Raw genomic sequence first — 27,985 nt, 5'->3', positions numbered from 1 at the left:
GCGCCCGCCACCTTACGCGATATGCAAGACGGGGCCCAGCTTAACATAAAATATTAGTAAGCGTCAAAATGGCAGCCAAACCAAGAACAACACAGGTTTGACACATTATTTCTCAGTAACCATATAATAGCAGGTGCTGAGTGAACTTATCACTGACAACCTGCAGCTAGTTAATGTCTCAGTGAACGTTTGTGTCACTCTAATCCATTCCAGGGCTATCCGTCTTCATGATTCTTCCAAGTACAGTCAAATATCCCCGTTGTCACTACCAACTGAAGGGATGAGAGCCTGGAGGAACCGAAAGAAAGTGCGCATTCAGGCAGGACAGTACTAACTCGTCGCGTCAAAGTCTCGCTAACTGAGCTGAGCATGCTTGCCGTACACCGAATGATAACTTTGGCTTTGTTGGAAATGTACTGCAAGGCATGGCATGACATGGCATGAATTATACCGGGACTCTCTGTTAGTGTTATCGTGAGCTCTCTATTATCGCGGCATGTGAAAACATTGGCAAAGCAGAAATACCACGCCCCCATCGGCTGTTTACATATGCAAAATAACGTAAAATAAATTCATCGCTCTTGAAAAAGTAATTTATTTAATTGGTATGTCATGAAATATTAAAGTATTCATCTTTGTAGTAACTTCTGGAACTAGTATGACCCCTACCGCCATTGCATCTTGCACAAGTCAAAACTTACTTCGTCAAGAGTAATCCTGCGACAACTATTACTGTATTAGCGCATTTGCATATATTATGTCCTAAAACTACAACAGGAAGTGATGTATTGTGCATGAAGAATGAAGAAAAAACTTTCTGAATTATTTATTTATTTCGTGCGTGTGCGTGAGTGTGTGTGTGCGCGCAGCATTCAGATTGGCATTTTATACCATTGTATGAATTTCTTCGCCTTCATCAATATTTTAATTTGTGAAGGCTTTATGAAATTTATGAAATTGTTTTTGATGGAACTATTGTAGACATCATATATTTTTTGTTGTCCAATGTAATTATAAGGACTGACTTTGTATTTGTTCATTTCATTTACATACAAATCAAAAAACTTTTATGCAAACTTTAAGAAACCGCTACATGGATTATTACATTTTGCTCAGAATTTTTCGATTCGTTCCTCAATGAACTGAAAAAATACTTGGTTCATCCTTAAAAATATGTATAAAAATGTCAACATCCGTTGGTACGGTTAATAATTTGCTGTGACAAAAGGTTTAGAAGTCCCCTTTGAACCAGCAAAATAGAACACAGACAAGTCTAAAATATTCAATAATATACTGAGCAAACAATGAGCAAGCTACAATGTATGACAATACAGATATCTAGTACAATGCAATTGAGTCACAAATCTAAAATGTTGGGTCACAAATATATGATATTAGCTCACCAGAGTCTTGACATTTACAGTGAGAACAGTTATACTGATTGAAGGTTGTTTACAATGACAGTAGACGAATAGGCAAGCACGGTCAGTCTTGAATGTTGATCAACTTCGCGGTGGCAGACAGATGCGCATAAATCCATTCATGTGAAAAGTCCCGTAGCACAACGCAACAACCATCCCTTATATAGCTCTTACACAGTTCTCGAGCATTCTAGCAAAGCTAGGCTCCCTCATTATTCTCTCAGAACGATGAAGGATTTTCTCGAACATATGACCGGAAGTCAGGACAAAATAAAGCCAGCCAAGGGAGGCAACTCTGAAGTGCTATCCAAAAGGCGTCCCGCTAAAAATACTATTGCCATTGAACATATATGATGCGAGATGCCAGCCAAAACCCACACTCAAAACTTTAAACATTGTGACCAATAATAATTATCACTTAATCAATGTGATATTACAAATTACAAATTACAAAAAACACACTCTCATAACACTGTAAGCTTGAGGTAACCTGTAGTTACAGTAGCTAGATGTCTCAGCTGCTTCCCCTGAACAATATTGATGTTGAGGTGCAACAAACTGTCCCATATGTGGTATAATCCTGATTCAGAACTAACACCACTATTAACCCTGCCATTGAGTCTGCATGAATCATATTCCTACAAAAACTGTAACATGATTCACTTTGTAAAAGACTTGCCATTATGTGTATACTTTAGACTGATCTTGTGTAAGCAAGTCACATCGCTCTCCTTACATATTCACTTAGTGACTGACAGCTTGTCTCCCTGTTGTAGGTGGTCAACACGTCTAGACATGGAGAAGTCAGGGCATGGAAAGCACAAACTGAGCAGGCAAAAAAGAGTGAAGTTTTACGAGAAATTCATAAATTGGAGATACAGTAAGTAAAACAGAGTCATGTTTGTTAGAAGATAAACACATCCATTGACACGTCTGTAAGCCCGTCTCACTTCTGAATTGGATTCTGAAATAGGCATGATGGGTTGTAAGTAAGTAAGTAAGTAACAGCCAAGGTTTGAGTGATGGGCTAGTGTTCTGTTAGTCTCATATAGTGTCTGATTTTATAACATTGAGATAGCATGCACCTAAATCAATGTCATGTGGGTTTAAAGTTACCAAATACTGGGCTGGATTACTCAGCACATGTTGTGCTGTAACTTTGTGTCCCAACATTTCGCTTATTATAAACAGATCATTATATATGGTATTATTACTCGCCTGTGGAAGATACTGCAGTGTGATATTTTTACGGCAATATTACACTAGTGTAATACCGGTAGACATATGACGTCATAATGGTTACAGTTATGATGTCACAGTGCTAATGCCTCTGTCGTAATGGTACATGTATTAGACTTTGCTTGACTCGCGGAAAATTGATATGAGAGTCATCACACTGAAGGCAGTTTCTATCAATTGATGTTGGAGAGTAAGATACAGAATACTAAACTCGCTTCCGTGAAATACCATTTTTATTAAACTCCTGAAAGATTTAGTATCAAACTCGCTTTCACTCATTTGATACCAAATCATTAACTCATTTAATATAATTGGTATTACACGGAAGGTCGTTTAGTATCCTCTATATACATGACACCAGTGAAATGAGTAATGTTTTGTGAATGGTACAACACTGGAGAATTGGTTATCTACTTCTTAAGAAAACACAAAGAGAATATTCTGTCATTAGAATGTAAATAATAATTTTCTGTTTTACTTTGAAGAATTCACCCGTGAAGATCCGGGTTAGAATTGATCTTCAGTAAGCCATGCTTGTCGTAAGAGACAACTGATAGGATCAGGTGGTTGCTGTCGTGGTTGACACATGTCATCGTATCCCAATTGTGCAGATCGATGCTCATGCTGTTGATCACTGGATTATCTGGTCCAGACTCGATTATTTACTGACCGCCGCCATATAGCTGGAATATTGCTGAGTGTGGAGTAAAACTAGACTAACTCTCTCACTCACTCACTCACTTACACACCCGCTCACTCACTCACTCACTCACTTTGAAGAATTCAGGCCATGGAGAGAGAAAAAGGAACTCATCTCTACAGCAAGCGAAGTGACTATAGAGCAGACTTCAGTCAACTTGAAGAGGAGGACAGCAAGACAACCATGCAGAGGAAGACTGAAAGTAAATAGAGTATTCATCATGTTGATAGGAGATAATGGCTAACATGGCAGTATTTTAGTATTCATCTCTGAAGTGGGCATCAACATGACAAGCTAAAAACAATATCAGGGATACCTGATCATTTGTGTCATAAGGCTGCCCAAACTATACTTATAAGAAAGGTGTTTCTGATTCCACTATTAAATATGGTTGTTTATGGACCTGCTGTGCTTTTAATTATATTTAATAATTTGTGTCACCTGTCTTCCCAGACTTATTGATACTTACTTATGTCAATGCATGCCAACCCAACCCAACACGACTAGACTCAATATTCACTTCTTCTAAAGAGATAAAGCTGCGCCAACAGTTGGAGAAGATCAGCCACATGGTGAAGAGGTTTCAAAGGGAACTCAAGGATGTCAAACCTACACCTGAATGTGAGATGAAGTATTCAGCATGTTTTAACTTAATCATTATGCAGAACTTTTTCTCAAACTTTGTTTTATAAGAAATGTTAATTTTATATTGGTCTCTCTCCAAAATAGTTTACAAAATAAAAAACTTCACATGAGCCTGCCATTAGAAGTGTAATGATACTGTGGGGTAACGATACTGCTGGGTAACGATACTGTGGGGTGATGATACTTTGGGATAACGATACTGAGGTGTAACGATACTGTGGGGTAACGATACTGTGGGGTAATGATACTGTGGGGTTATGATACTGGGGGGTGATGCTACTGTGGGGTGATGATACTGGGGGTGATGATACTGGGGGTGATGATACTGGGGGTTATGATACTGGGGGTAATGATACTGGGGGGTAATGATACTGTGGGGTTATGATACTGTGGGGTAATGATACTGAGGGCTAACGATACTGTGGGGTAACGATACTGAGGGCTAACGATACTGTGGGGTAACGATACTGTGGGGTAACGATACTGTGGGGTAATGATACTGAGGGGTAACGTTACTGTGGGGTTATGATACTGTGGGGTAATGATACTGTGGGGTTATGATACTGGGGGTAATGATACTGTGGGGTAACGATACTGTGGGGTAACGTTACTGAGGGGTAACGTTACTGTGTGGTTATGGTACTGTGTGGTTATGGTACTGTGGGGTAACGATACTGTGGGGTAACGGTACTGTGGGGTTATGATACTGTGGGGTAATGATACTGAGGGGTAACGGTACTGTGGGGTAATGATACTGAGGGGTAACGGTACTGTGGGGTTATGATACTGTGGGGTAATGATACTGAGGGGTAACGGTACTGTGGGGTAATGATACTGAGGGGTAATGGTACTGTGGGGTTATGATACTGTGGGGTAATGATACTGAAGGGTAACGGTACAGTGGGGTTATGATACTGTGGGGTAATGATACTGAGGGCTAACGATACTGTGGGGTAACGATACTGAGGGCTAACGATACTGTGGGGTAACGATACTGTGGGGTAACAATACTGTGGGGTAATGATAGTGTCTGGAATACAGACCTCAAAGCATTAGCTTGAAACAATCAGACTGTATTGTGTTTGTCATATTTGTCATTTACGGCATGTTTAAAACTTTATGTTGCAGTTCATTATGTTAATAACTGAATGGATTGCTATGGTTTATTTCCAGTTGTTGAGAAGTTGAAAGTGATCATGGAGGACATAGAGGGAACTATAAACACATTCAAGTTGCAGCAACGTCAGCTGTAAGTGTCCTCCATTCTCGTCTGTGTTAGATGCTCGTATAATCAGCAGTTCTAGAATGTGGCATGGTCAGGTGTTGGTTGCTGGTTCAAGATGAATGTAATTATTTGTTTAGAAATATATCCCTTCTTTGTTTTTCTGCATTCTACCCATCCCTAAGGGATTCACTTAGACTTTCCTCCAGCATTAAAATGACATACCTTCAAACAACTAAAACATCTTCTGTCTTCCAGCTTACCACTTTCTGGATCACTAATTTCTCATGCGAACAGGGTTCCATGAACAACAGACTTAAAGATTTGGAATCATTCAGCAGATTGTACCAACAACATTGATCTGTGAATAATCCTCTAAATGTGTCACAATACACACAAATCTTTCAGAATAATTTGCGACATACAGATCATGACTGTCATCTGTCCCTGTATGTCGTCACTGACATCTGTCCCTGTATGTTGTCATTGTCATCTGTCACTGTATGTTGTCATTGTCATCTGTCCCTGTATGTTGTCACTGTCATCTGTCCCTGTATGTTGTCTCTGTCATCTGTCCCTGTATGTTGTCGCTGTCATCTGTCCCTGTATTTTGTCGCTGTCATCTGTCCCTGTATGTTGTCACTGTCATCTGTCCCTTTATGTTGTCAATGTCATCTGTCACTGTATGTTGTCACTGTCATCTGTCACTGTATGTTGTCACTGTCATCTGTCCCTGTATGTTGTCACTGTCATCTGTCCCTGTATGTCGTCACTGTCATCTGTCCCTGTATGTCGTCACTGTCTTCTGTCACTGTATGTTGTCACTGTCATCTGTCCCTGTGTGTTGTCACTGTCATCTGTCACTGTCTTCTGTCACTGTATTTTGTCGCTGTCATCTGTCACTGTATGTTGTCACTGTCATCTGTCCCTTTATGTTGTCACTGTCTTCTGTCACTGTATGTTGTCACTGACATCTGTCATTGTATGTTGTCACTGTCATCTGTCCCTTTATGTTCTCACTGTCTTCTGTCACTCTATGTTGTCACTGTCATCTGTCCCTTTATGTTGTCACTGTCTTCTGTCACTGTATGTTGTAACTGTCATCTGCCACTGTATGTTGTCACTGTCATCTGTCCCTTTATGTTGTCACTGTCATCTGTCCCTTTATGTTGTCACTGTCATCTGTCCCTGTATGTTGTCACTGTCATCTGTCCCTTTATGTTGTCACTGTCATCTGTCTGTGTATGTTGTCACTGTCATCTGTCCCTGTATGTTGTCACTGACATCTGTCACTGTATGTTGTCACTGTCATCTGTCCCTGTATGTTGTCACTGTCATCTGTCACTGTATGTTGTCACTGTCATCTGTCCCTGTATGTTGTAACTGTCATCTGTCACTGTATGTTGTCCCTGTCATGTGTCCCTGTATGTTGTCACTGTCATCTGTCCCTTTATGTTGTCACTGTCAGCTGTCACTGTATGTTGTCGCTTTCATCTGTCCCTGTATGTTGTCACTGTCATCTGTCCCTTTATGTTGTCACTGTCATCTGTCCCTGTATGTTGTAACTGTCATCTGTCCCTTTATGTTGTCACTGTCATCTGTCCCTGTATGTTGTAACTGTTATCTGTCACTGTATGATGTCACTGTCATCTGTCCCTGTATGTTGTCACTGTCATCTGTCACTGTCTGTTGTATAGGTATGAAGAACTGATGAAAGAAGAAAGGACGACAACACACGAGATCCAGGCACTGGAGAAGAGGTTTGAGGTGTGGAGTCAGATCCAGAATGGTGGCACGTCTGTTACCAATGCTGCCAGTGCTAGGCCACCCTCAACAGCTCGTGACATCACCAAAGATCTACCACCAGAAGTTGCAGCCTTTGAGGTACATATATCATGACACAAATTGCCCATATTGGATATATGTGAAATTGGACACTAACTAACTATTGTGACAATTGTTATTTGATTTGGTTTTATCAAAAGATGGTAACTTGTGAGGGTATTAGGCTTTGGCACAGTGGTTTGTAATTCTGTTAGTTTGGTCATGTAAAATAGTTTTGAAATTGTATTATTTATGATAGTATCACAAGTTCAGCTTCAGTGTTGAGTATTACTATAAGCACTGTCCTATATGTGCTGTTATTGACAAGAAGTCCATATTTCTTCAGAAATTTCTCCAGCAAACAGGAGGAGTACGTGGGGCTTGGGATGAGTATGACCATCAGACCTTCCTCAAGTTCAGGAACAGATTCAAGGTATGTGGTGTGTGTTCATTATTGAGTGTGACCATCAAGCCTTCCTCATGTTCAGGAACTGATCGAGGGTGGGGAGTGGGTGTTCATTATTGAGTGTGACCATCAGACCTTCCTCAAGTTCAGGAAGAGATTTAATGTGGGGAGGGGGTATTCATTATTGAGTGTGACCATCAGGCCTTCCTCAAGTTCAGGAACTGATTGAAGGTGGGGAGTGGGTGTTCATTATTGAGTGTGACCATCAGACCTTCCTCAAGTTCAGGAAGAGATTGAAGGTGGGGAGTGGGTGTTCATTATTGAGTGTGACCATCAGACCTTCCTCAAGTTCAGGAACAGATTCAAGGTATGTGGTGTGTGTTCATTATTGAGTGTGACCATCAAGCCTTCCTCATGTTCAGGAACTGATCGAGGGTGGGGAGTGGGTGTTCATTATTGAGTGTGACCATCAGACCTTCCTCAAGTTCAGGAACTGATTGAAGGTGGGGAGTGGGTGTTCATTATTGAGTGTGACCATCAGACCTTCCTCAAGTTCAGGAAAGATCCAAGGTATGTGGTGTGTGTTCATTATTGAGTGTGACCATCAGACCTTCCTCAAGTTCAGGAACTGATTGAAGGTGGGGGAGTGGGTGTTCATTATTGAGTGTTATCAGACCTTCCCTCAAGTTGAACTGATTGAAGGTGGGGAGTGGGTGTTCATTATTGAGTGTGACCATCAGACCTTCCTCAAGTTCAGGAACTGATTGAAGGTGGGGAGTGGGTGTTCATTATTGAGTGTGACTCATCAGACCTTCCCTCAAGTTCAGGAACTGATTGAAGGTGGGGAGTGGGTGTTCATTATTGAGTGTGACCATCAGACCTTCCTCAAGTTCAGGAACTGATTGAAGGTATGTGGGTGTGTTCATTATTGAGTGTGACCATCAGACCCTTCCTCATGTTCAGGAACTGATCGAGGGTGGGGAGTGGGTGTTCATTATTGAGTGTGACCATCAGACCTTCCTCAAGTTCAGGAACTGATTGAAGGTGGGGAGTGGGTGTTCATTATTGAGTGTGACCATCAGACCTTCCTCAAGTTCAGGAACTGATTGAAGGTGGGGAGTGGGTGTTCATTATTGAGTGTGACCATCAGACCTTCCTCAAGTTCAGGAACTGATTGAAGGTGGGGAGTGGGTGTTCATTATTGAGTGTGACCATCAGACCTTCCTCAAGTTCAGGAACAGATTCAAGGTATGTGGTGTGTGTTCATTATTGAGTGTGACCATCAAGCCTTCCTCATGTTCAGGAACTGATCGAGGGTGGGGAGTGGGTGTTCATTATTGAGTGTGACCATCAGACCTTCCTCAAGTTCAGGAAGAGATTTAATGTGGGGAGGGGGTATTCATTATTGAGTGTGACCATCAGGCCTTCCTCAAGTTCAGGAACTGATTGAAGGTGGGGAGTGGGTGTTCATTATTGAGTGTGACCATCTGACCTTCCTCAAGTTCAGGAAGAGATTCAATGTGGGGAGGGGCTATTCATTATTGAGTGTGACCATCAGACCTTCCTCAAGTTCAGGAACTGATTCAAGGTATGTGGTGTGTTTTCATTATTGAGTGTGACCATCAGACCTTCCTCATGTTCAGGAACTGATCGAGGGTGGGGAGTGGGTGTTCATTATTGAGTATGACCATCAGACCTTCCTCAAGTTCAGGAACTGATTCAAGGTGGGGAGTGGGTGTTCATTATTGAGTGTGACCATCAGACCTTCCTCAAGTTCAGGAACTGATTCAAGGTATGTGGTGTGTTTTCATTATTGAGTGTGACCATCAAGCCTTCCTCAAGTTCAGGAACTGATTCAAGGTATGTGGTGTGTTTTCATTATTGAGTGTGACCATCAGACCTTCCTCAAGTTCAGGAACTGATTCAAGGTATGTGGTGTGTTTTCATTATTGAGTGTGACCATCAGACCTTCCTCAAGTTCAGGAACTGATTGAAGGTGGGGAGTGGGTGTTCATTATTGAGTGTGACCATCAGACCTTCCTCAAGTTCAGGAACTGATTCAAGGTATGTGGTGTGTTTTCATTATTGAGTGTGACCATCAGACCTTCCTCAAGTTCAGGAAGAGATTCAAGGTATGTGGTGTGTGTTCATTATTGAGTGTGACCATCAAGCCTTCCTCAAGTTCAGGAACTGATTCAAGGTATGTGGTGTGTGTTCATTATTGAGTGTGACCATCAAGCCTTCCTCATGTTCAGGAACTGATCGAGGGTGGGGAGTGGGTGTTCATTATTGAGTGTGACCATCAGACCTTCCTCAAGTTCAGGAACAGATTCAATGTGGGGAGTGGGTGTTCATTATTGAGTGTGACCATCAGACCTTCCTCAAGTTCAGGAACTGATTCAAGGTATGTGGTGTGTTTTCATTATTGAGTGTGACCATCAGACCTTCCTCAAGTTCAGAAAGAGATTCAAGGTATATGGTGTGTTGTCATTATTGATTGTGACCATCAGACCTTCCTCAAGTTCAGAAACTGATTGAACATGGGGAGTGGGTGTTCATTATTGAGTGTGACCATCAGACCTTCCTCAAGTTCAGGAAGAGATTGAAGGTGGGGAGGTGTTCATGAAACCTATAGTGTCACTATATCTTTAGAGTCTTTCATGTTATTGTTTATGATATTTTCATCTGTTGAGTAAAGCAAAGGTTTGTTTATCTCCTTGTGTGATATAATTCCCAATTCTGAACACTGTGAAATTCTGCTGACATCTGGTTTCAGGGAAAGAATGTGTTTGTGCAGCACCTGATACCAGCACTGCCCACAAAACGAGAAGACGAAATCCGTGACCATGAGTCTTGGTATCAGGAATACCTCTTCCTAAATGATGTCAAAAAGGATGCTATAAAAGCATGGAGACAAAAGAAACAGGTAAGTTGAGACAGGTATCCAGTGGTAATACGAACCAGTTCAGCTACACATGGATCTGATGACATTCCATATTGTGCCACATTAGACAACCCTTTGAGAACATTAACAGACCAATGCTACACCATGTCTCCGTAGTGAGTGAGTATATATGTTTTTACATCACTTTTAGCAATATTCAAGCAATATCACACTGGAGGACATCACATTGAACTCCTTTGGGGAATCGAACCGGGGTCTTCAGCATGATGAGTGGATGTTTTAAACATTAGGTTACCTCATCGCCATTATATTACCATGCTCTCTGTTAGACTAAGCTACACTGTTCTACACTATATTACCATACACTACACTACACTGAACTATGTTACAATAAGCTACAATGTACTAAACAGTGCTTCACAGTGCAACACTATGTTACCATACACTACACTACACTGAACGATGCTACTTTACAATATGCTACACTGTGCTACACTATGCTACACTATGCTACACTGCTGGTAAACAATAGTGCGTTGCTGTAGGGGGAGAGGGAGGAACTACTGGCGCAGGCTGATGAAGAGGAGTTGGATGAGGAAGAGGAGGAAGAGATAAGAAAGGCTCAGCTGAAGGAGAAGGTGGAGAAGGAGAAGAGGGAGAGATTCTCGCACCTTAATGCATGGAAGGTGGGTTACTATGATCACAACAGCCATTCCTCAGTGAGCAAGAGCCTGCCACGATTTAGGTATCTAGGTATAGGTTGGATAGATGTGAACAGTGGTCTGGAGAGTGTCCAGATATAGGCACAGGATCAGTGTAAACACATGTCTACTGGTATAGGCAGGATAGATGTGAACAGATGTCTGGAGGGTGTCAAGATATAGGCAGGATAAATGTGAACAAAGGTCTGGAGAGTGTCCAGATATAGGCACAGGATCAGTGCAAACACATGTCTACTGGTATAGGCAGGATAGATGTGAACAGATGTCTGGAGGGTGTCAAGATATAGGCACAGGATCAGTGTAAACACATGTCTACTGGTATAGGCAGGATAGATGTGAACAGAGGTCTGGAGGGTGTCAAGATATAGGCGCAGGATCAGTGTAAACACATGTCTACTGGTATAGGCAGGATAGATGTGAACAGATGTCTAGAGGGTGTCAAGATATAGGCACAGGATCAGTGTAAACACATGTCTACTGGTATAGGCAGGATAGATGTGAACAGATGTCTGGAGGGTGTCAAGATATAGGCACAGGATCAGTGTAAACACATGTCTACTGGTATAGGCAGGATAGATGTGAACAGAGGTCTGGAGGGTGTCAAGATATAGGCACAGGATCAGTGTGAACACATGTCTACTGGTATAGGCAGGATAGATGTAAACAGAGGTCTGGAGGGTGTCAAGATATAGGCACAGGATCAGTGTGAACACATGTCTACTGGTATAGGCAGGATAGATGTGAACAGATGTCTGGAGGGTGTCAAGATATAGGCACAGGATCAGTGTAAACACATGTCTACTGGTATAGGCAGGATAGATGTGAACAGAGGTCTGGAGGGTGTCAAGATATAGGCACAGGATCAGTGTAATCACATGTCTACTGGTATAGGCAGGATAGATGTGAACAGATGTCTAGAGGGTGTCAAGATATAGGCACAGGATCAGTGTAAACACATGTCTACTGGTATAGGCAGGATAGATGTGAACAGATGTCTGGAGGGTGTCAAGATATAGGCACAGGATCAGTGTAAACACATGTCTACTGGTATAGGCAGGATAGATGTGAACAGATGTCTAGAGGGTGTCAAGATATAGGCACAGGATCAGTGTACACACATGTCTACTGGTATAGGCAGGATAGATATGAACAGATGTCTGGAGGGTGTCAAGATATAGGCACAGGATCAGTGTAAACACATGTCTACTGGTATAGGCAGGATAGATGTGAACAGATGTCTAGAGGGTGTGTCAAGATATAGGTACAGGATCTAGAGTGTAAACACATGTAAACACATGTCTACTGGTATAGGCAGGATAGATGTGAACAGATGTCTGGAGGGTGTCAAGATATAGGTACAGGATCAGTGTAAACACATGTCTACTGGTATAGGCAGGATAGATGTGAACAGATGTCTGGAGGGTGTCAAGATATAGGCACAGGATCAGTGTAAACACATGTCTACTGGTATAGGCAGGATAGATGTGAACAGATGTCTAGAGGGTGACAAGATATAGGTACAGGATCAGTGTAAACACATGTCTACTGGTATAGGCAGGATAGATGTGAACAAAGATCTGGAGGGTGTCAAGATATAGGCAATCAATGTGAATGGATATCTACAGGCCCTAATGGTTTAATGTTTGTAAAGAACTTGTTTTGCTGATGTTTTAGTTTTGAGCATGTTGAATCCCACACATGGTTTGCGACTATTGTGAATGTACAGGTTCAGAAGGAGCTGGAGAAGGCTCAGCAAGAAGAGCGAAGGATCAGGGAAGAGATGGCTCGAGCCAAGAAACAGGAAAACGAAAAGAAACGACAGGTGGGTTGGAAAAATGGAAAGTCTTGAAGTGTAGGATAAAAGCGACTCGAGGTTTTGGTTGAGAATGTAAAACCTCAGTGTCAGGAAATCCCGATGGATTTCCTGACACTGAGGTTTTACATTCTCAACCAAAACCTCGGAGTCGTCTTTTATCAAACTTATAAACCGTCTAAGACAACAAAAATTACATATGTATTATTTTCAATTTGTGCGACTGGCAGCCAACACCTTGCTCTGCACTTGCTACCCGTGTCCTGCATGTGCGCTGCCCGCAGTACCTGTCTTGTGAGAAACACATGGTTCATACTGACAAACAATCTCATTCCTCACAGCGATCCTTCGTAGCCTAGTGGATAAAACCACCAAGCTAGAGAGCGATTGGTTGCGAGTTTGAAACCAGTTATCGCCACTAAATATTGGAAGTTTTCAATAATGAGATATTATTTTTCCTTATCCTGACTCATGCTTATTGCTTGTCTTCTTCTTCTGGCGAACCTAGTGGAACACTTGTATCTCCCAATTGAAGTTCCCTTCAATAAAAAATCACTCATTAGTACTGACCACGAGTTACCTCCCTTCCACAAGCGCGGGAACGAGGGCGCCACCTGAACCCATGTGCCTCACTCTCTCCTTCTTCGCCCAGTGAGCAAGACGTGAGAGCACCTGTGTCTCCCTGCACACTATATCCTTTATTTATATTTAGTTTGTTACCTCTTATATTCATCTATAGAGGTGTAACTAGTATCATTATTCAACATGCATTGATAATTATTCGTGTTTCTGCTGCTTGATTCACGGTTCACCGTGTTACTCAGCAGTTGCGTTAATAAAAATCTGCATTGTTTGTAAATTACGTTACTCTGCTACCGATCCACATTTAAAATGCCCTAGTTGCATTACTCCATGTTCTATTGTTTCTCGTTGTAAATTATGTATTAATTTACCAATTTCTGCCTTTGATAAATATTTATGTTCCGTTTTGAGACGGAAGGCAGATAAATCTCGGAAACAATCTTCAGTCATGGCTAATAGATCGGAGTCAGATATATCCTGAGTTACCTTCGGGGGATAAGCGTGGGACGCAGTCCGCTATATCCTAGAAGCGACCTGCTTCCCAGGACGTTCCTTCATCACAGTCTAAACTAGAAGAGCTTCCACGTCATCTCAACGATACGCTCCGAACCCCCAGGTCTACAGCCTCGTCAAAGGGAAATCCACGAAGGCTACTAAAAAAACTTTGCTTCTGATATTCAGAATTATGTTTATATGATGATGACATTTCGATTATCATTCCAGATGTATGTCATAAGAATTGACCAGTATCGGCTACCGTCACTTCAGCGCAGATCAACATGCAATCAGAGATGCCTACGTTGACGCCGGAGATTATAACTGAGGGTCCCGTCACTATCACAGAGAGGACACCCTCAACGCCAGTGCAGACCATCCCAGACGACCTGGTCAACCAAATCATGAGGCTGATGGAAGACCGTTACGGCTTACAGAGGCCTCAGAGCCACGGGCCTCAGAGCCCACCCGATACAAAGTCATACAGGGCCTTAGAGCCCGCCTTGGCTTCGCGTAGGGCCTTTGAGCCCACAGACGCGCCTCCGCAAAGGGCAACCCAGCCCGTAGCGAACACTTCGCTAAGGAAGTCCCAGGCCGCCTCCGAAGGAGCTAGAGCCTCACTAGTTGCGAGGGACATTGCGGAGAAGGAGCGCTGCGCCGAGCCTACACCCTGTAGAACACAGAGGTCGTTCGCGAAGCAAGCGCTCGGGAGCGCTTCGCCGAGCCCACACCCTGTAGAACACAGAGGTCGTTCGCGAAGCAAGCGCTCGGGAGCGCTTCGACGAGCCCACACCCTGTAGAACACAGAGGTCGTTCGCGAAGCAAGCGCTCATATATAGAGTTGCGGAGGCTTCGCCAAGCCCACACCCTGTAGAACACAGAGGTCGTTCGAAGCAAGCGCTCATATATTGATCGGACTCTAGACACTTCGCTAAGGAAGTCCCAGGCCGCCTCCGCGAAGGAGCTAGAGCCTCACCAGTTGAGAGGGACATCACGGAGAAGGAGCGCTTCGACGAGCCCACACCCTGTAGAACACAGAGGTCGTTCGCGAAGCAAGCGCTCATATATTGATCGGACTCTGACTCGATACCTTCGCGAAGGCTAAGTGGCTCCAAGTCTACTTCACCCAGAAGATCTAGAAGCATTACTTCGAGATCTTCGCGAAGTCCCTGGCGTTCGCCGAGGAAGTCTCCTCCAAGGTCTCCATATACTAGCCACTCGTCATATATAGCCACTCGTCAGTCCGTTCAAGACATCGCATGAGTTGTCTATAAACTGTAAGCAATATGCCGTCTACAAGCCTACGCGAAGACAATTGCACAGGCTATTTACAACACAGAACGTCGCTGTATTAATTTATCAACAGATGAAGAGCCTAATTAAGGATCTTCAAGCCGACTACCTACCTACGACGATCGACATCTACATGTGACCATTACGCAGATCTGCAGACAATTCAATAACGAAATTGAACAGCAGCCTTGTTACAACGAGTAAAACTCATAATCGTCAACGATTTCCTGAGAAGAAATATGTACAACAAGTTCAGCTTTAACAGTCTACAAGCTGACAACTTGCAAGGTTTATTGAACCTTATATAAGGAAGTCGGAATTATCTTCAAGACTGAAGTTACTTTCACGACAGCCTGGGAAATAACCTACCCAGCATTAATATTACAGAGCGAGGTATTTCGGCTACCGGAGGTTTCAGCGTTTACCATCAACCCTCGAAACACGTGGTCACTCGGGTAACCCGGGGAAGCTACGGTGAAGACCGACGATTGTTCTAATATCAGCGACTGCACTATATTATGCAAGGTTCCTTTTCCTGCTACACCGTGTGATCATCACAGCGGGTACTCTACAGAATCAAAATGCCTTGTTCTGATTGGACCGAGATGGACAACGCCTTCACGCAGAGGTCGATCATAGTTCACAGTTGAACACATAGGTTGCAAGTGACAACAATATATCAGTGAACGAGCAAGCCTCCTTACAGTCCAGCTAATCTGAACCTTCATGATTGGGCTGCCTTCTTGAGGTTAGAGACCTCCCCTGTCAAGTAAGGACGAGGGCACGGCAGTCAGGCGATTATTTACATAAAGTTCAACGATGGCAGTCACCCCTGGTTGTGCACCTACATCGTCAAGCACTTCGCAGCGAATTTACCTCGACGACGGGATACAAATGGATCCAAATCCATAGCGTCTCAGACTACAGTTGAATTCATCATCAAGCTACTAACACAACTAGATGGTTAGTAAACCTACTTAAGTTGGACCTAAAATGGGGAGCCCACCTTACCGGCAGGACAGCCTCAGGTCTATGGAGCAATCTAGAGAGCAAATGTCACATAATCTGCTAGAGATGCAAGCAGTTATAAACGCCATAAGTCACTGGAGCAACCTACTACAGAACGCTCAGATAATGGTTCACACAGACAATTCAACAGTGGCGTTTTTTTATGTGAACAAACAAGGTTCAACTAGTCACAGAACCTACTGACTCGATGTTTCAGACTGTTCGATCTAATCGACAATCTAAACATACACGTCAGTACTTGCCACATTCCAGGAGCATAGAATGTATTAGCAGACGCTCTCTCTAGGCTACACCTACCGTCGCCGACAGAATGGATGCTCCACACACAGATATTCAATCAATAATCATGGAAATAGGATCTCCTCTGATAGACCTATTCACCACTCGGTTCAACAAGCAACTGACATCATTCGTATCGCCAGTGCCAGACCCACTAGCATGGGCAACGGACGTACTAAGCAAGTCTTACAGAAAATCAGTCAAATGCAGAGCCTCCATCTGATTTGGTCACGCCCTACTGGCTAGCGAGAACTTGGTTTCCAGATTTCATACAAAAAAATTCGGAAAACTAATTCTTCAGCTCCCACAACGCTCCAATCTATTGATACATCTGCACACCTAACAAGTGCACGATACACCAGAAGCATTCCAACTTCACGTATGGATTGTATCAAGGCATGTCTGAATAAGAGGTTATTCTGCCAGAGCGGCTACAGCGGTCACGCTTGCACGACGTAACTCGACTCGTAACTTATACGATGACAAAAGGCACAGTTTGTCAATTACGCTGCTAAGAAAGGATTTACAGCCAGTTATGCTACACATCCTCAAGTGGCATATTTCTTATGTTATCTACGTTAAATAAGAATCTAAAAGGCTCATCCTTGTCCATTTATCTTGCAGCTATAAGTTCTGTCATAACTATGAGAACGGGCGTCAAAAACAGCAGAGTTACTCGGTTTGTTACAAGCGTTCTGATTGGAGGACTAGAAACGGAAGTTTCATGCTCCAGCTTGGGATCTAATATAATGCTCCAACACCTCACTAGTGAGGTTTTTTGAACCATTGCTATCTACATCGTTTGAATCACTGACCCACAAAACCTTGATCCTGTTAGCACTAGCTACGGCCACCAGGATGTCAGATTCACCCACTGGATTACGAGAGAACACGCTTTGATGATTTTCATAACATAGCTCATCTGGGACTTTGGTGGGATTTTATAGGGAAAACCAACTGCCAGGTCAACCAGACAGATTATTCCACGTCCCAGCTCACTCATCCATACTTGGACCGCATGATACAATGGATCTATCACTATGCCCAGTTCGTACACTGAAAATATATCTCCAGCGATCCACATAGAGCAGAGGTATATTCAAGAGATTATTTATCCCTATATCTACAGCTATGCAGACGGAAGTCTTACGTACTACTATCTCTATCTGGATCAGAACTGTCATACTACGTGCCTACAAGGCTTAGGACGCGACCCTCCAAGGATATTTCTGGAGATCCGATATGGTGTTTGCCAACCACTATCTGAGAGATATCACCACCAAGGAAGTCTCAGGTATCCACAATTTCGGTCCCATGGTCCTCGCTCAACAGTTGACAGTTCCACGGAGAAGATAAGTCTATCTTACAGATTTTATACTTATCGGATAACAGTACTAATAGATACATGCTATCTATATATTTTGCTTAAGTTTAATTTATTATCTTAAGCTCAGTACTATGGTGTTTATATCATACTATATATAAGCTAACAACTCTACGGAGTTTGTTATTATATTTTTAGCTTTTATATATGCTTCAATTGGGAGATACAAGTGTTCCACTAGGTTCGCCAGAAGAAGAAGACAAGCAATAAGCATGAGTCAGGATAAGTATAAAAATATTAATTTTACTCTAAAAAATTTCATTTATGATCAGTCATAGCAAGACAAAGTTGTATCAGTCATAAATAATGGTCATTTGAGAAAACCTCATATCAGGGTATGAGGTTTTACAACGACCATTGTAAAACTTAGTACCTTGTATGAGGTTTTACAATGGTCATTGTAAAACTCCTGCGAGGTATTACAATGATCATTGTAAAACCTCCTGCAATCGTAAAACTTCTACCGAGGTTATTCCATAATGCGAAGCAACTGCAAGAACAATAGACAATATTGGCCATAGGTTTATAAGAAATGGAAAGTACTTTGTATATTTTTTGTACTTGTTACTGTAAATCCTGAAATTAATGCATCAACATGAATACACAAATCCTTTTAGAAATTGGTCGGATGTAACATATGTTATATATGGGATTACACTTTTAGTACCAATGGGATACAAATTTTAGTACCAATGGGGTTGAGTTCCAATCATGATTTGCATCAGAGAATGACCACCAAGACACATAGTACTGGAATCTTTAATTTACTGAGAAAGTGTATCCCAAAATATGACAACTGTTGTTGTAGGCGTAGTCACACTGTTGTGGATGTGGTTACACTGTTGTAGGTGTTGATGCACTATTGCAGATGGAGATGCATTCACGGGTGTTGGAGTACAAGCAGCAAAGAGACGAGGAGGAGGAGTTCCTCCGGGCGCAAGAGGAGAGGTGTGAGGAGGCAGAGCGTGAGAGGAAGCAGCAGTTGTCTGCCCGGGAGATTGTCAAGTTCAGAGACCGGGTCAGTCCTGCATCCTCAGCTTATGTTCTTTATACCAGACTGGCAGTTGTCTTCCACTTTATAATCAAAACTGAAATCACCTGGCCAGTTTTGAAGGTGCATGCAAAAGGGCACTGAAGTAGCATAAAATAATTGACCTCAGAGCGGGTATGTAAGTCCCATTTCTTTTATGGTATTTTTTATCCTCTGTAAATTTTGATGGTAGAATATATGTTCTTTTAATGTATGGCAAATTGCCATGTTGCCAACACCTGAAGGAATGATGTAATTACAGTGATGCTTATGCTATTTGTAATTGTCTGATGGATTTACTTTACTTGCTTTGCTGACAGATTTTAAACTATAACATTATCTGTTATTAATATTGAATATGTGAATATATATTTTAACTCACTCACTCACTGTACAATTATATAATCATTATGATTGTGTTTTGTCGTATAGGATCTGAGAGCGGTATCTGAGAAGGTTATGAAGAAGAAGGCCAAAGAAGAAGAAGAAAGGGAAAAAGAGAAGAAAATGGCCAGGATTAAGCAACAGGCAAGAATTAACATTCCTTTTCATAGAGATCATCCTTGGGGTACATATATGCATTTTCTGCAGTTGAAAATGTCATGTGACAGTTGTATCAATGTTTTAATAAAAATATTGTACAATAAATAAAAATCTTATTTATCTGTTATACGGCCCCCACCACGTGGAGTTACCTCCCTGCTACGCATGTGCAGCCAACCAGGTAAGCACCTAGGCCCGTATCATCATTCCTTCTGCTGTCACTCTAGTGTTCACACATATTTACCTAAGAGTTACTAGCTGATTTACTTCTTGTAGAAGAATGTCTGAGACTTCAACAACTGCATGTATGGTCTTTATTCGTTTTGAGAAACGTTTTATGGACTTTGCAGTCTGTTATTTCTCATTTATGTGACTTTGTATTAAACTTTTACGCTAGCTTTCCTGTGGTTTACGCATGTGTTGCTATTTCATGGCAGGAAGTTAAGCATGCCACGTTGTTGAAATATTGCGTTATTAACCAAGTATTTCATGTCGCATTGTTGCATTCACATAATTTTCAATGTTTTGTGCGTGTATATTTATGCTGTTGGGTTACGCTGTTCGCTACATGCTTGCGTGTTTGCTTTCAGGCGTTCACGGGATGTGCTGCCTGCAGGCAAAATATTCCCTGTTCCGATAAGGATGACAAATGCTTATGCTGCCTGGAGAAGGCAGGGCATAACCCTGATATCTGTGAGTTGTTCATGGGCTTCTCCCCCCGAGCCCAGAAGAGACGGGCGGCTGCCTTCCTTTTTTATAAGGAATTACGTGAGGCGGGAGGGGACCTGACCCAGGAGGTTCCCCCCGCCCAAGGCCAAAAAGGCTAAGCAAACTAAATATAAGTCTTCACATAGGTCACACTCTCCGTCTCCGTCCAGTGGTTTTGATATGTCACTTATCACTCAATTGTTTCAGCAGCATATGGACTCTGTGAAGTCCCTCTTTCACGAGTCGGTTGGAAGTCTCCGGCAGGAGTTCCTTGCCCACTCTGATCGGGGGACCGAGAGTCCGGGTTGGGATCGCCGAGCTCGGCTCAATCCCTTGGCCTGGAGGCGTCTGTCGATCCTTTGCCTTTGGCTTTGGGTCCGAATGCCTCGGCTGCCCCAGAGGGGGAGGGTTCGCTCCCAGTCTCTCTCTCGGTGTTGGCGCAGGGTCCGTTGAGGATTCCTGGGGTTACCGGTCCCTGCGCCGCCCCGCCCCATGTCAGTGGAGGAGCTGGTTCTGTCCGGCCTTCCTCCCGTGTCTCGGGACCGGGGCTTCGAGTGTTGTGTTGGTGGCCGGAGCTGAGAGTTCCTTCGGCTCTTCCCTTCTTGGTCGTCTGTGGCTCGGCTTTCCACCGGGTCGGGGTTCGGCTCCTCTTCACGTGGAGATCCGAATTCTGACTCGGGCTCGGGTGCCGAGGTTTGGGAGGTCGAGGAGTCGGAGGGTACTTTCCGTTTATCGTCGGCTCTCCGGGAGGTTAGGCAACGTATACCCGAGTATATTCCCCAAGCCGCGGTGCCGACATGTCGCTCAGACTTGACTGAGTTCCGCCTGCTGGGTGAGGCGTTTGCCCCTAGGCAACCCTCTCAGACACATCTCCATATCTTGCCTTCCCTTGTGCAGGACGTGATGGATCCCCTCCTGGTGGGTTCTCGAATACGATTCGATCTACCTGAACTTGTTAAGAGATATCAGCTGGGGGATGATTCTCTGTTCTTTGTGCCGGTGGTTGACGAGTGTGTGTTTATTTCGGTCACCCTCGGGGGAAGCCTCCTCAGGTGCAGCCCCGGCTGCCAAGCAAGGGCGGTTAGTACCACCGTTTGCCCTAGCGGGCACCCCCCTGCATCACACTTACCAGACTTACTAAGAGTCTACTGGAATGCCATGCAGCAGGTGCGGGTCGTGGTCCACGAGGCGTACCTTTCCTCGATACAAAGGTCGGCTCTGGAGGCGGAAGGGAGCACTGGTGACGTTTCCCAACTATCGCCAACTATCCGAAGTACAGGCCCACCTGATGCGAGACTCTTTACAGTCTGCCGCGTCTACGGTGATGTGCGCAGTCATTGGGATGCGCAAGCTGTGGCTGTCTTCATCCCGTTATTAGGCAGCAACACAGCAGACCTTGCTGGCCCTTCCATTTCAGCTGGGAGCGACATTGTTTCCGGGGACACATCAGGTCATTCTGGAGGCTGCTGCAGCTACCTCCTTCAAGGACTCTAAGGCCTTGTTGGAGAAACCGCGGGCTTCTCGCTCCCGTAGCGGGTTCTTCCTCCAGGGCGCAGCCTACGCCTGAGTCTGCCGGCTGGCTTCAGCCGCTGGGTAGAGGTAGGAGGAGGAGCCGTCCCGCCAAAGGTAAGGGCAAGGAGCATCAACGTCTTAGAACGGGAGCATGTTCAGGGCCAGGTGATTCGTCTTCAGTTGGACAACCGTACGGCCATGACGTACATCCTGAAGTAAGGCGTCACGGCGTCCCTAGAGCTCCTTCGGGAGACGTTGGAATTTCCAGTGTGACTGTCAGGTGATTCCTGTTTATCTCCCGGGGCTGGAGAACGTGCGAGCAGACGCTCTCTCTCGCTGGATCCTGGCCCCGCACGAGTGGATGCTCGACCGGCAGATATTCAGAGTTATCTCCCAGTTGTACGGATCGTTCCAGGTGGATCTGTTTGCGTCCGGCGGGACAAATCAGATACCCATGTTCTGCTCTCAAATACCAGACCAGTGGGCGTTGGCTTCCAATGCCTTCCTGCTGGATTGGATGGGCAAGGTGCTGTGAGCGTTTCCGCCTCTACCACTCATTACCCGGGTCCTCTCCCAGCTGTCCACCCAGCCAGCTAGGATACTTGTGCTACTGGCACCGCTGTGGCCGTCACAGAGCTGGTTTCCGGTAATTCTCAGGTTTCTGGCTCAGCCTCCTGTTCTATTACCTTTGGGACCGGACATTCTCACTCAGAATGGCGCGCCATACCCCAATCCAAGGATTCAGTGGGTGGCTTGGCCTCTGTCACGTCTAGCCTCGAAGCACGCGGAATTCCTGCAGCAGTTGCAGACACAATTCTGGCCTCGAGGCGGGATTTGACAAACGTTCAATATGAGGATAGGTGGTCCCGCTATGCGCGCTGGTGTTCAGATAGGGGGATTGCAGATCCCTTTTCTGCGGATTTAGTCCGAGTATTGGAGTTTCTGCAAGCTCGTTTGGAAGAAAGCTTGGCGGCTTCGGACCATTCGCGTGGCTACTCCACTGCAAGCTTTCCACACCCCTGTCGATGGTGCTCTTCTGGGGCAGCACCCTCTTATGCACCTGCTGTCAGGTGAACCAGCCCACTGCTTTGTCAATCGTGCTAGATTGACTTTCCACACTGTTCTCACGATTATCGGCTATTTCCATTCAGCTGTTAGCATGGAAGGCCGTACTTCTGGTGGCGGTAATATCTGGGCGAAGGGTTGGCAACTTACATGCTATGTCGGCAGGCCCGGCGCTGACTGTGTACCATCCATATCGTGTCAGTATTCGCCTCCTGGATACTTACCGTCCGAAGATCGATCACGCTTTCCATGTGACAGCTCCTATCAAACTTCCTACTCTTACCCAGCCTTCCACATCGGGGACCTCTGCAACGAGCACTCACCCGTTGGATGTCCGTAAGACCCTCAAGGTCTATATCAAGCGAACACAAGGGATCCGTACGGGTACCCATCTGTTCTGCTGTTACGGTGGCGGGAAAGCTGGCATGCCGGCTAGCAAACAGACCCTATTATGCTGGCTTGTATTAGTCATTTGTGCTGCTTATCAGGCTATGGGCAAGCCTCCCCCTGAGGGGTTGAAGGATCACTTGGTCAGGGCAGTGGCCACTTCAAAGGCTTTTGCATCGGCCCATTGAAGAGATCTGCTCTGACGCTATTTGGAGCAGGCCTAGCACTTTTATCAGGCACTATCAGCTCAATACACATTCTCGTGATTGGGCGCGTTTTGGCCGTTCTGTTCTCTCCAGTGGACAGTGTCCTGCCACCCTGACCGAGTGAGTCTTGGTTATCTGGACAGTTGACGCTGCTTTCAATTATGTATAATTGATATATCCACTGTTATCATATCTGACTACTTTCGATTTCTCTCATGCGATTATAGTCAGTTGTGAGTTGGTTTTCCCCCTTACGGTGCTCTTTAATAGATTCACGATGTGGGCGGGTTTTTTTACTTTTGCCCTGTGTGCGTCTTACTTTGCTTAACCTGTGAGGTCAGGTCTCAGTACTTTCCTGTCTGTCGGTTACCCTCCCATCATTCCTCTCGTGGAAGCTTCGGTACACGTGACAGGTGAGTGTTGTGGCGTCTGTTACATTCTTCCTAACGGTCGCTATTTATGTGTACTTTGACAGAATTCCCTCCTCCCTAGCCTCCTGTCTTTGGGAGTCTGAGTTAATGCATATATGTACCCCAAGGACAATCTCTATGAAAAAGAATTAGCTAAACCTGTAGAGGTTTCCAATTCTTTGAAGAGAATTGTCCTTGGGGTAGGGCCACCCACCTCGCCGCAATTCTGTTCACTGATTTATTCAGCAGCAGCCTAGGTGCTTACCTGGTTGGCTGCGCATGCGTAGCAGGGAGGTAACTCCACGAGGTGGGGGCTGTATAATAGATAAAACAGATTTTTATTTATTGTACAATATTTGTATTAAAACATTGATACAACTGTCACATGACATTTTCAGCCACAGAAAATGCATATATGTACCCCAAGGACGATTCTCTTCAAAGAATTGGGAAAACCTCTACAGGTTTAGCTAAGTTAATTACTTTTCAGTTATTAATCAAGGATATACTGAAATAATGTAATTGGTTTGAAAGACTGACTTTATTCCAATGTATTAGCATGAACATTTCAGGTAGAGATGTTTGTTCCGCGAGATCCGGACCGCCTGTATAAGCCTACCAAAGGCTGGAAGGAGAGACTAAAAGAACCAGGCCCCAGTGGAGGGGGGCAGGTGCTTCAAATGCCGCACAGGTACGCCTGCAATCAGCTCTTCGTTCAGCACTGACTCATGCTATATGCTTATCTCCCTTTCCCTTCAAACGGTTACATGGAGAGAGTGACAAGAGCATACCAGTGTTCAGGTTACGTGGGACACATTGGAGGGAAAAGGGAGGTATCCCACTGGGTGAGTGATTTTACGTTTGCTGCAGGGAGCAAAGGGATTCAAGTTTCCATGTAACCGTTACAAGGGAAAGGGAGATAAGCATATAACATGAGTCAGGATAAGTATTAAAATTGTGAGACAAATACTTTTGGCCTCAAAGGAGGTACAGGGTGGTGAGTCAGGAGGTACAGGGTGGTGAGTCAGGAGGTGCAGGGTGGTGAGTCAGGAGGTACAGGTTTGGTGAGTCAGGAGGTACAGGATGGTGAGTCAGGAGGTACAGGGTGCTGAGTCAGGAGGTACAGGGTGGTGAGTCAGGAGGTACAGTCCAGGAGGTACAGGAGGGGTGGTAGGGAGTCAGGAGGTACAGGGTGGTGAGTCAGGAGGTACAGGGTGGTGAGTCAGGAGGTACAGGGTGGTGAGTCAGGAGGTACAGGGTGGTGAGTCAGGAGGTACAGGTTGGTGAGTCAGGAGGTACAGGGTGGTCAGTCAGGAGGTACAGGGTTGGTCAGTCAGGAGGTACAGGTTGGTCAGTGAGGAGGTACAGGGTTGGTCAGTCAGGAGGTGGTGAGTTAGGAGGTACAGGGTGGTCAGTCAGGAGGTACAGGTTTGGTGAGTCAGGAGGTACAGGATGGTGAGTCAGGAGGTACAGGGTGGTGACTCAGGAGGTACAGGGTGGTGACTCAGGAGGTACAGGGTTGGTCAGTCCGGAGGTGGTGAGGCAGGAAGTACAGGTTGGTGAGTCAGGAGGTTCAGGTTGGTGAGTCAGGAGGTTCAGGTTGGTGAGTCAGGAGGTACAGGGTTGGTCAGTCAGGAGGTACAGGGTTGGTCAGTCAGGATGGTACAGGGTTGGTGAGTGAGGATGTATAGGGTTGGTGAGTGAGGAGGTACAGGGTTGGTGAGTCAGGAGATATAGGGTTGGTCAGTCAGGAGGAGGTACAGGGTTGGTCAGTGAGGATGTAGGAGTGGTGAGTCAGGAGGTATAGGGTTGGTGAGTGAGGATGTATAGGGTTGGTGAGTGAGGATGTATAGGGTGGTGAGTCAGGAGATATAGGGTTGGTCAGTCAGGAGATACAGGGTTGGTCAGTGAGGATGTATAGAGTGGTGAGTCAGGAGGTACAGGGTTGGTGAGTCAGGAGGTTCAGGTTGGTGAGTCAGGAGGTACAGGGTTGGTCAGTCAGGAGGTACAGGGTTGGTCAGTCAGGATGTATAGGGTTGGTGAGTGAGGATGTATAGGGTGGTGAGTCAGGAGATATAGGGTTGGTCAGTCAGGAGATACAGGGTTGGTCAGTGAGGATGTATAGAGTGGTGAGTCAGGAGGTATAGGGTTGGTGAGTCAGGAGGTACAGGGTTGGTCAGTCAGGAGGTGCAGGGTTGGTCAGTCAGGAGGTACAGGGTTGGTGAGTGAGGAGGTACAGGGTTGGTGAGTGAGGAGGTACAGGGTTGGTGAGTGAGGAGGTACAGGGTTGCTCAGTCAGGAGGTACAGGGTTGGTCAGTTAGGAGGTACAGGGTGGTGAGTCAGGTGAGGTACAGGGTTGGTCAGTCTGGAGGTACAGGGTGGTGAGTCAGGAGGTACAGGGTTAGTCAGTCAGGAGGTGGTGAGTAAGGAGGTACAGGGCTGGTCAGTCAGGAGGTACAGGGTTGGTCAGTCAGGAGGTGTAGGGCTGGTGAGTCAGGAGGTACAGGGTGGTGAGTCAGGAGGTACAGGGTTAGTCAGTCAGGAGGTGGTGAGTGAGGAGGTACAGGGTTGGACAGTGAGGAGGTACAGGGTTGGTCAGTCAGGAGGTACAGGGCTAGTCAGTCAGGAGGTACAGGGTTGGTCAGTCAGGGGGTACAGGGTGGTCAGTCAGGAGGTACAGGGTGGTCAGTGAGGAGGTACAGGGTGGTGAGTCAGGAGTGTGTGTAGTCAGCCTGTTTTAGCAGCCATCACCTTTATTTCCTTCAGAGCTGTTCCATCATGGAGACAGGGACTCAACTGACCTCCCAAGCAACAGCTGGCTGAAGTTTAGAACAGAAAGATTTAGGTGCAATTCTATTTCTTTGACATAGTGGGTTCACACATGAGAGCAATCTGAGAATTTACAACCCTTGTAATTCCATATTTAGAAAGTATTAATTGAACGAAATGCTGATCTAGCCAGCTGTATGGGTGATGGTAGACCTGTGGTTAAACATGCCCCTTCATGTTAGTGACGCAAGTTCTTTGTGATCACATTTGTGAAGTGAGAGTCCACTGATCTGACTGCAGTGTAATGCTGACACTTCAGAACCATGTGAACAAGGACAATATGCCATGAATAAGGTGCATTGATACAATCATGTGAAACAATCAGATGTGAATGTGTATGTGCAACATAGTATCTGCTATATCAGCCTGATCTCCAGATTGTGTCTATTGTGAGGCACTGTGAGCATCCATGGCTGCCCATCATGTGTACAGTAAGCTCACTGATTGCTGGTCTCATGTTTGTCTGAGGACTGGCTATCGATGTAGATCGTAGAGATCAATAATCATTTATTGAATTTAGATCCGTTATCAATAAATACTGGGGTAGTAATTGCGAGCAAAACTGACCCCAAAATCTGAAAGAAAATCAACATATTTCACATCACTGGAAAGTGGTGACATATTTAGGCTTGGACTAAAGTCCATTCTGAACATAATTTAGAAGCATCTCATGAATAAAGACCAAACTTTGGGTATTGTCAGCATAAATTAAAACTTTATTTCATGACAATAGTTTATGTACGATATCAGTGATGACAAAATCTTCATATCAATAATGATGAACTTTTCCCAGTAACAATATTTCCAGTTATCAATCTTGTTAGCCAGGCCTAGTTTCTAAGGGTTAACAAATTCCGTCCACACATTAATAAACATTGTATATGGGTTTTAAACGTGTTTCCAGCCCGCAGGTCACATGATGTATGTTTATGATCAAGCAGCATACTTGACACTTTCATTGTTACAAGATATAAACTAACATAATGTGAATACTGTCATGTACAATAATTTATAACTAAAGTATATGTATTATCTGTTCATGTTCTAGTAAAGGATGTGATTTTACACAATTATCAACCCTTTCATTGGCATGTGTCTCAGGGAGTCTGATAATGTACAGTACCATGGTAACAAGTATCTTACATTTTGTAGATATGATTTAGTTTCCGTATATTTGACAACAAACTGAAACAACTACCACTGAATAATGTTCTTGAGTATCATTTAGAAGTTGGTGTCACGAACAAGGAAGTCTGTCCAAAGGCTTGAAAACTCTTGCCCACTGGCAGCCCAAAAGGTGATACACAAAGGATATAGTTCTATGGATATATCTTT

General features: G+C 44.5%; 1 protein-coding gene across 2 annotated transcripts; it reads left to right on the top strand.

The window, feature by feature from the left end:
- Positions 1-21: 21 nt before the first annotated feature.
- On the top strand, positions 22-27,613 carry LOC124288963 (coiled-coil domain-containing protein 112-like). 2 transcript variants are annotated; one of them, XM_046725555.1, is made up of 14 exons: positions 22-95; positions 2,198-2,301; positions 3,441-3,562; positions 3,892-3,981; positions 5,179-5,254; positions 6,925-7,111; positions 7,398-7,484; positions 10,234-10,383; positions 10,908-11,048; positions 12,811-12,906; positions 18,828-18,977; positions 19,422-19,517; positions 24,393-24,511; positions 26,588-27,613. In XM_046725555.1, the coding sequence occupies exons 1-14, from the start codon at positions 69-71 to the stop codon at positions 26,619-26,621; spliced, it is 1,479 nt and encodes a 492-aa protein (XP_046581511.1). In that variant the 5' UTR covers positions 22-68; the 3' UTR covers positions 26,622-27,613. The 2 variants fall into 2 exon arrangements, with proteins under 2 accessions (XP_046581511.1, XP_046581512.1); XM_046725556.1 differs by lacking the exon at positions 22-95 and adding an exon at positions 217-307.
- Positions 27,614-27,985: the final 372 nt, after the last annotated feature.

This window comes from Haliotis rubra, unplaced genomic scaffold (genome assembly GCF_003918875.1).
Source record: "Haliotis rubra isolate DU_JTF1 unplaced genomic scaffold, ASM391887v1 Scf43, whole genome shotgun sequence".
Classification (NCBI taxonomy): domain Eukaryota; kingdom Metazoa; phylum Mollusca; class Gastropoda; order Lepetellida; family Haliotidae; genus Haliotis; species Haliotis rubra.
This window is presented reverse-complemented; position numbering and strand designations above follow the sequence as displayed.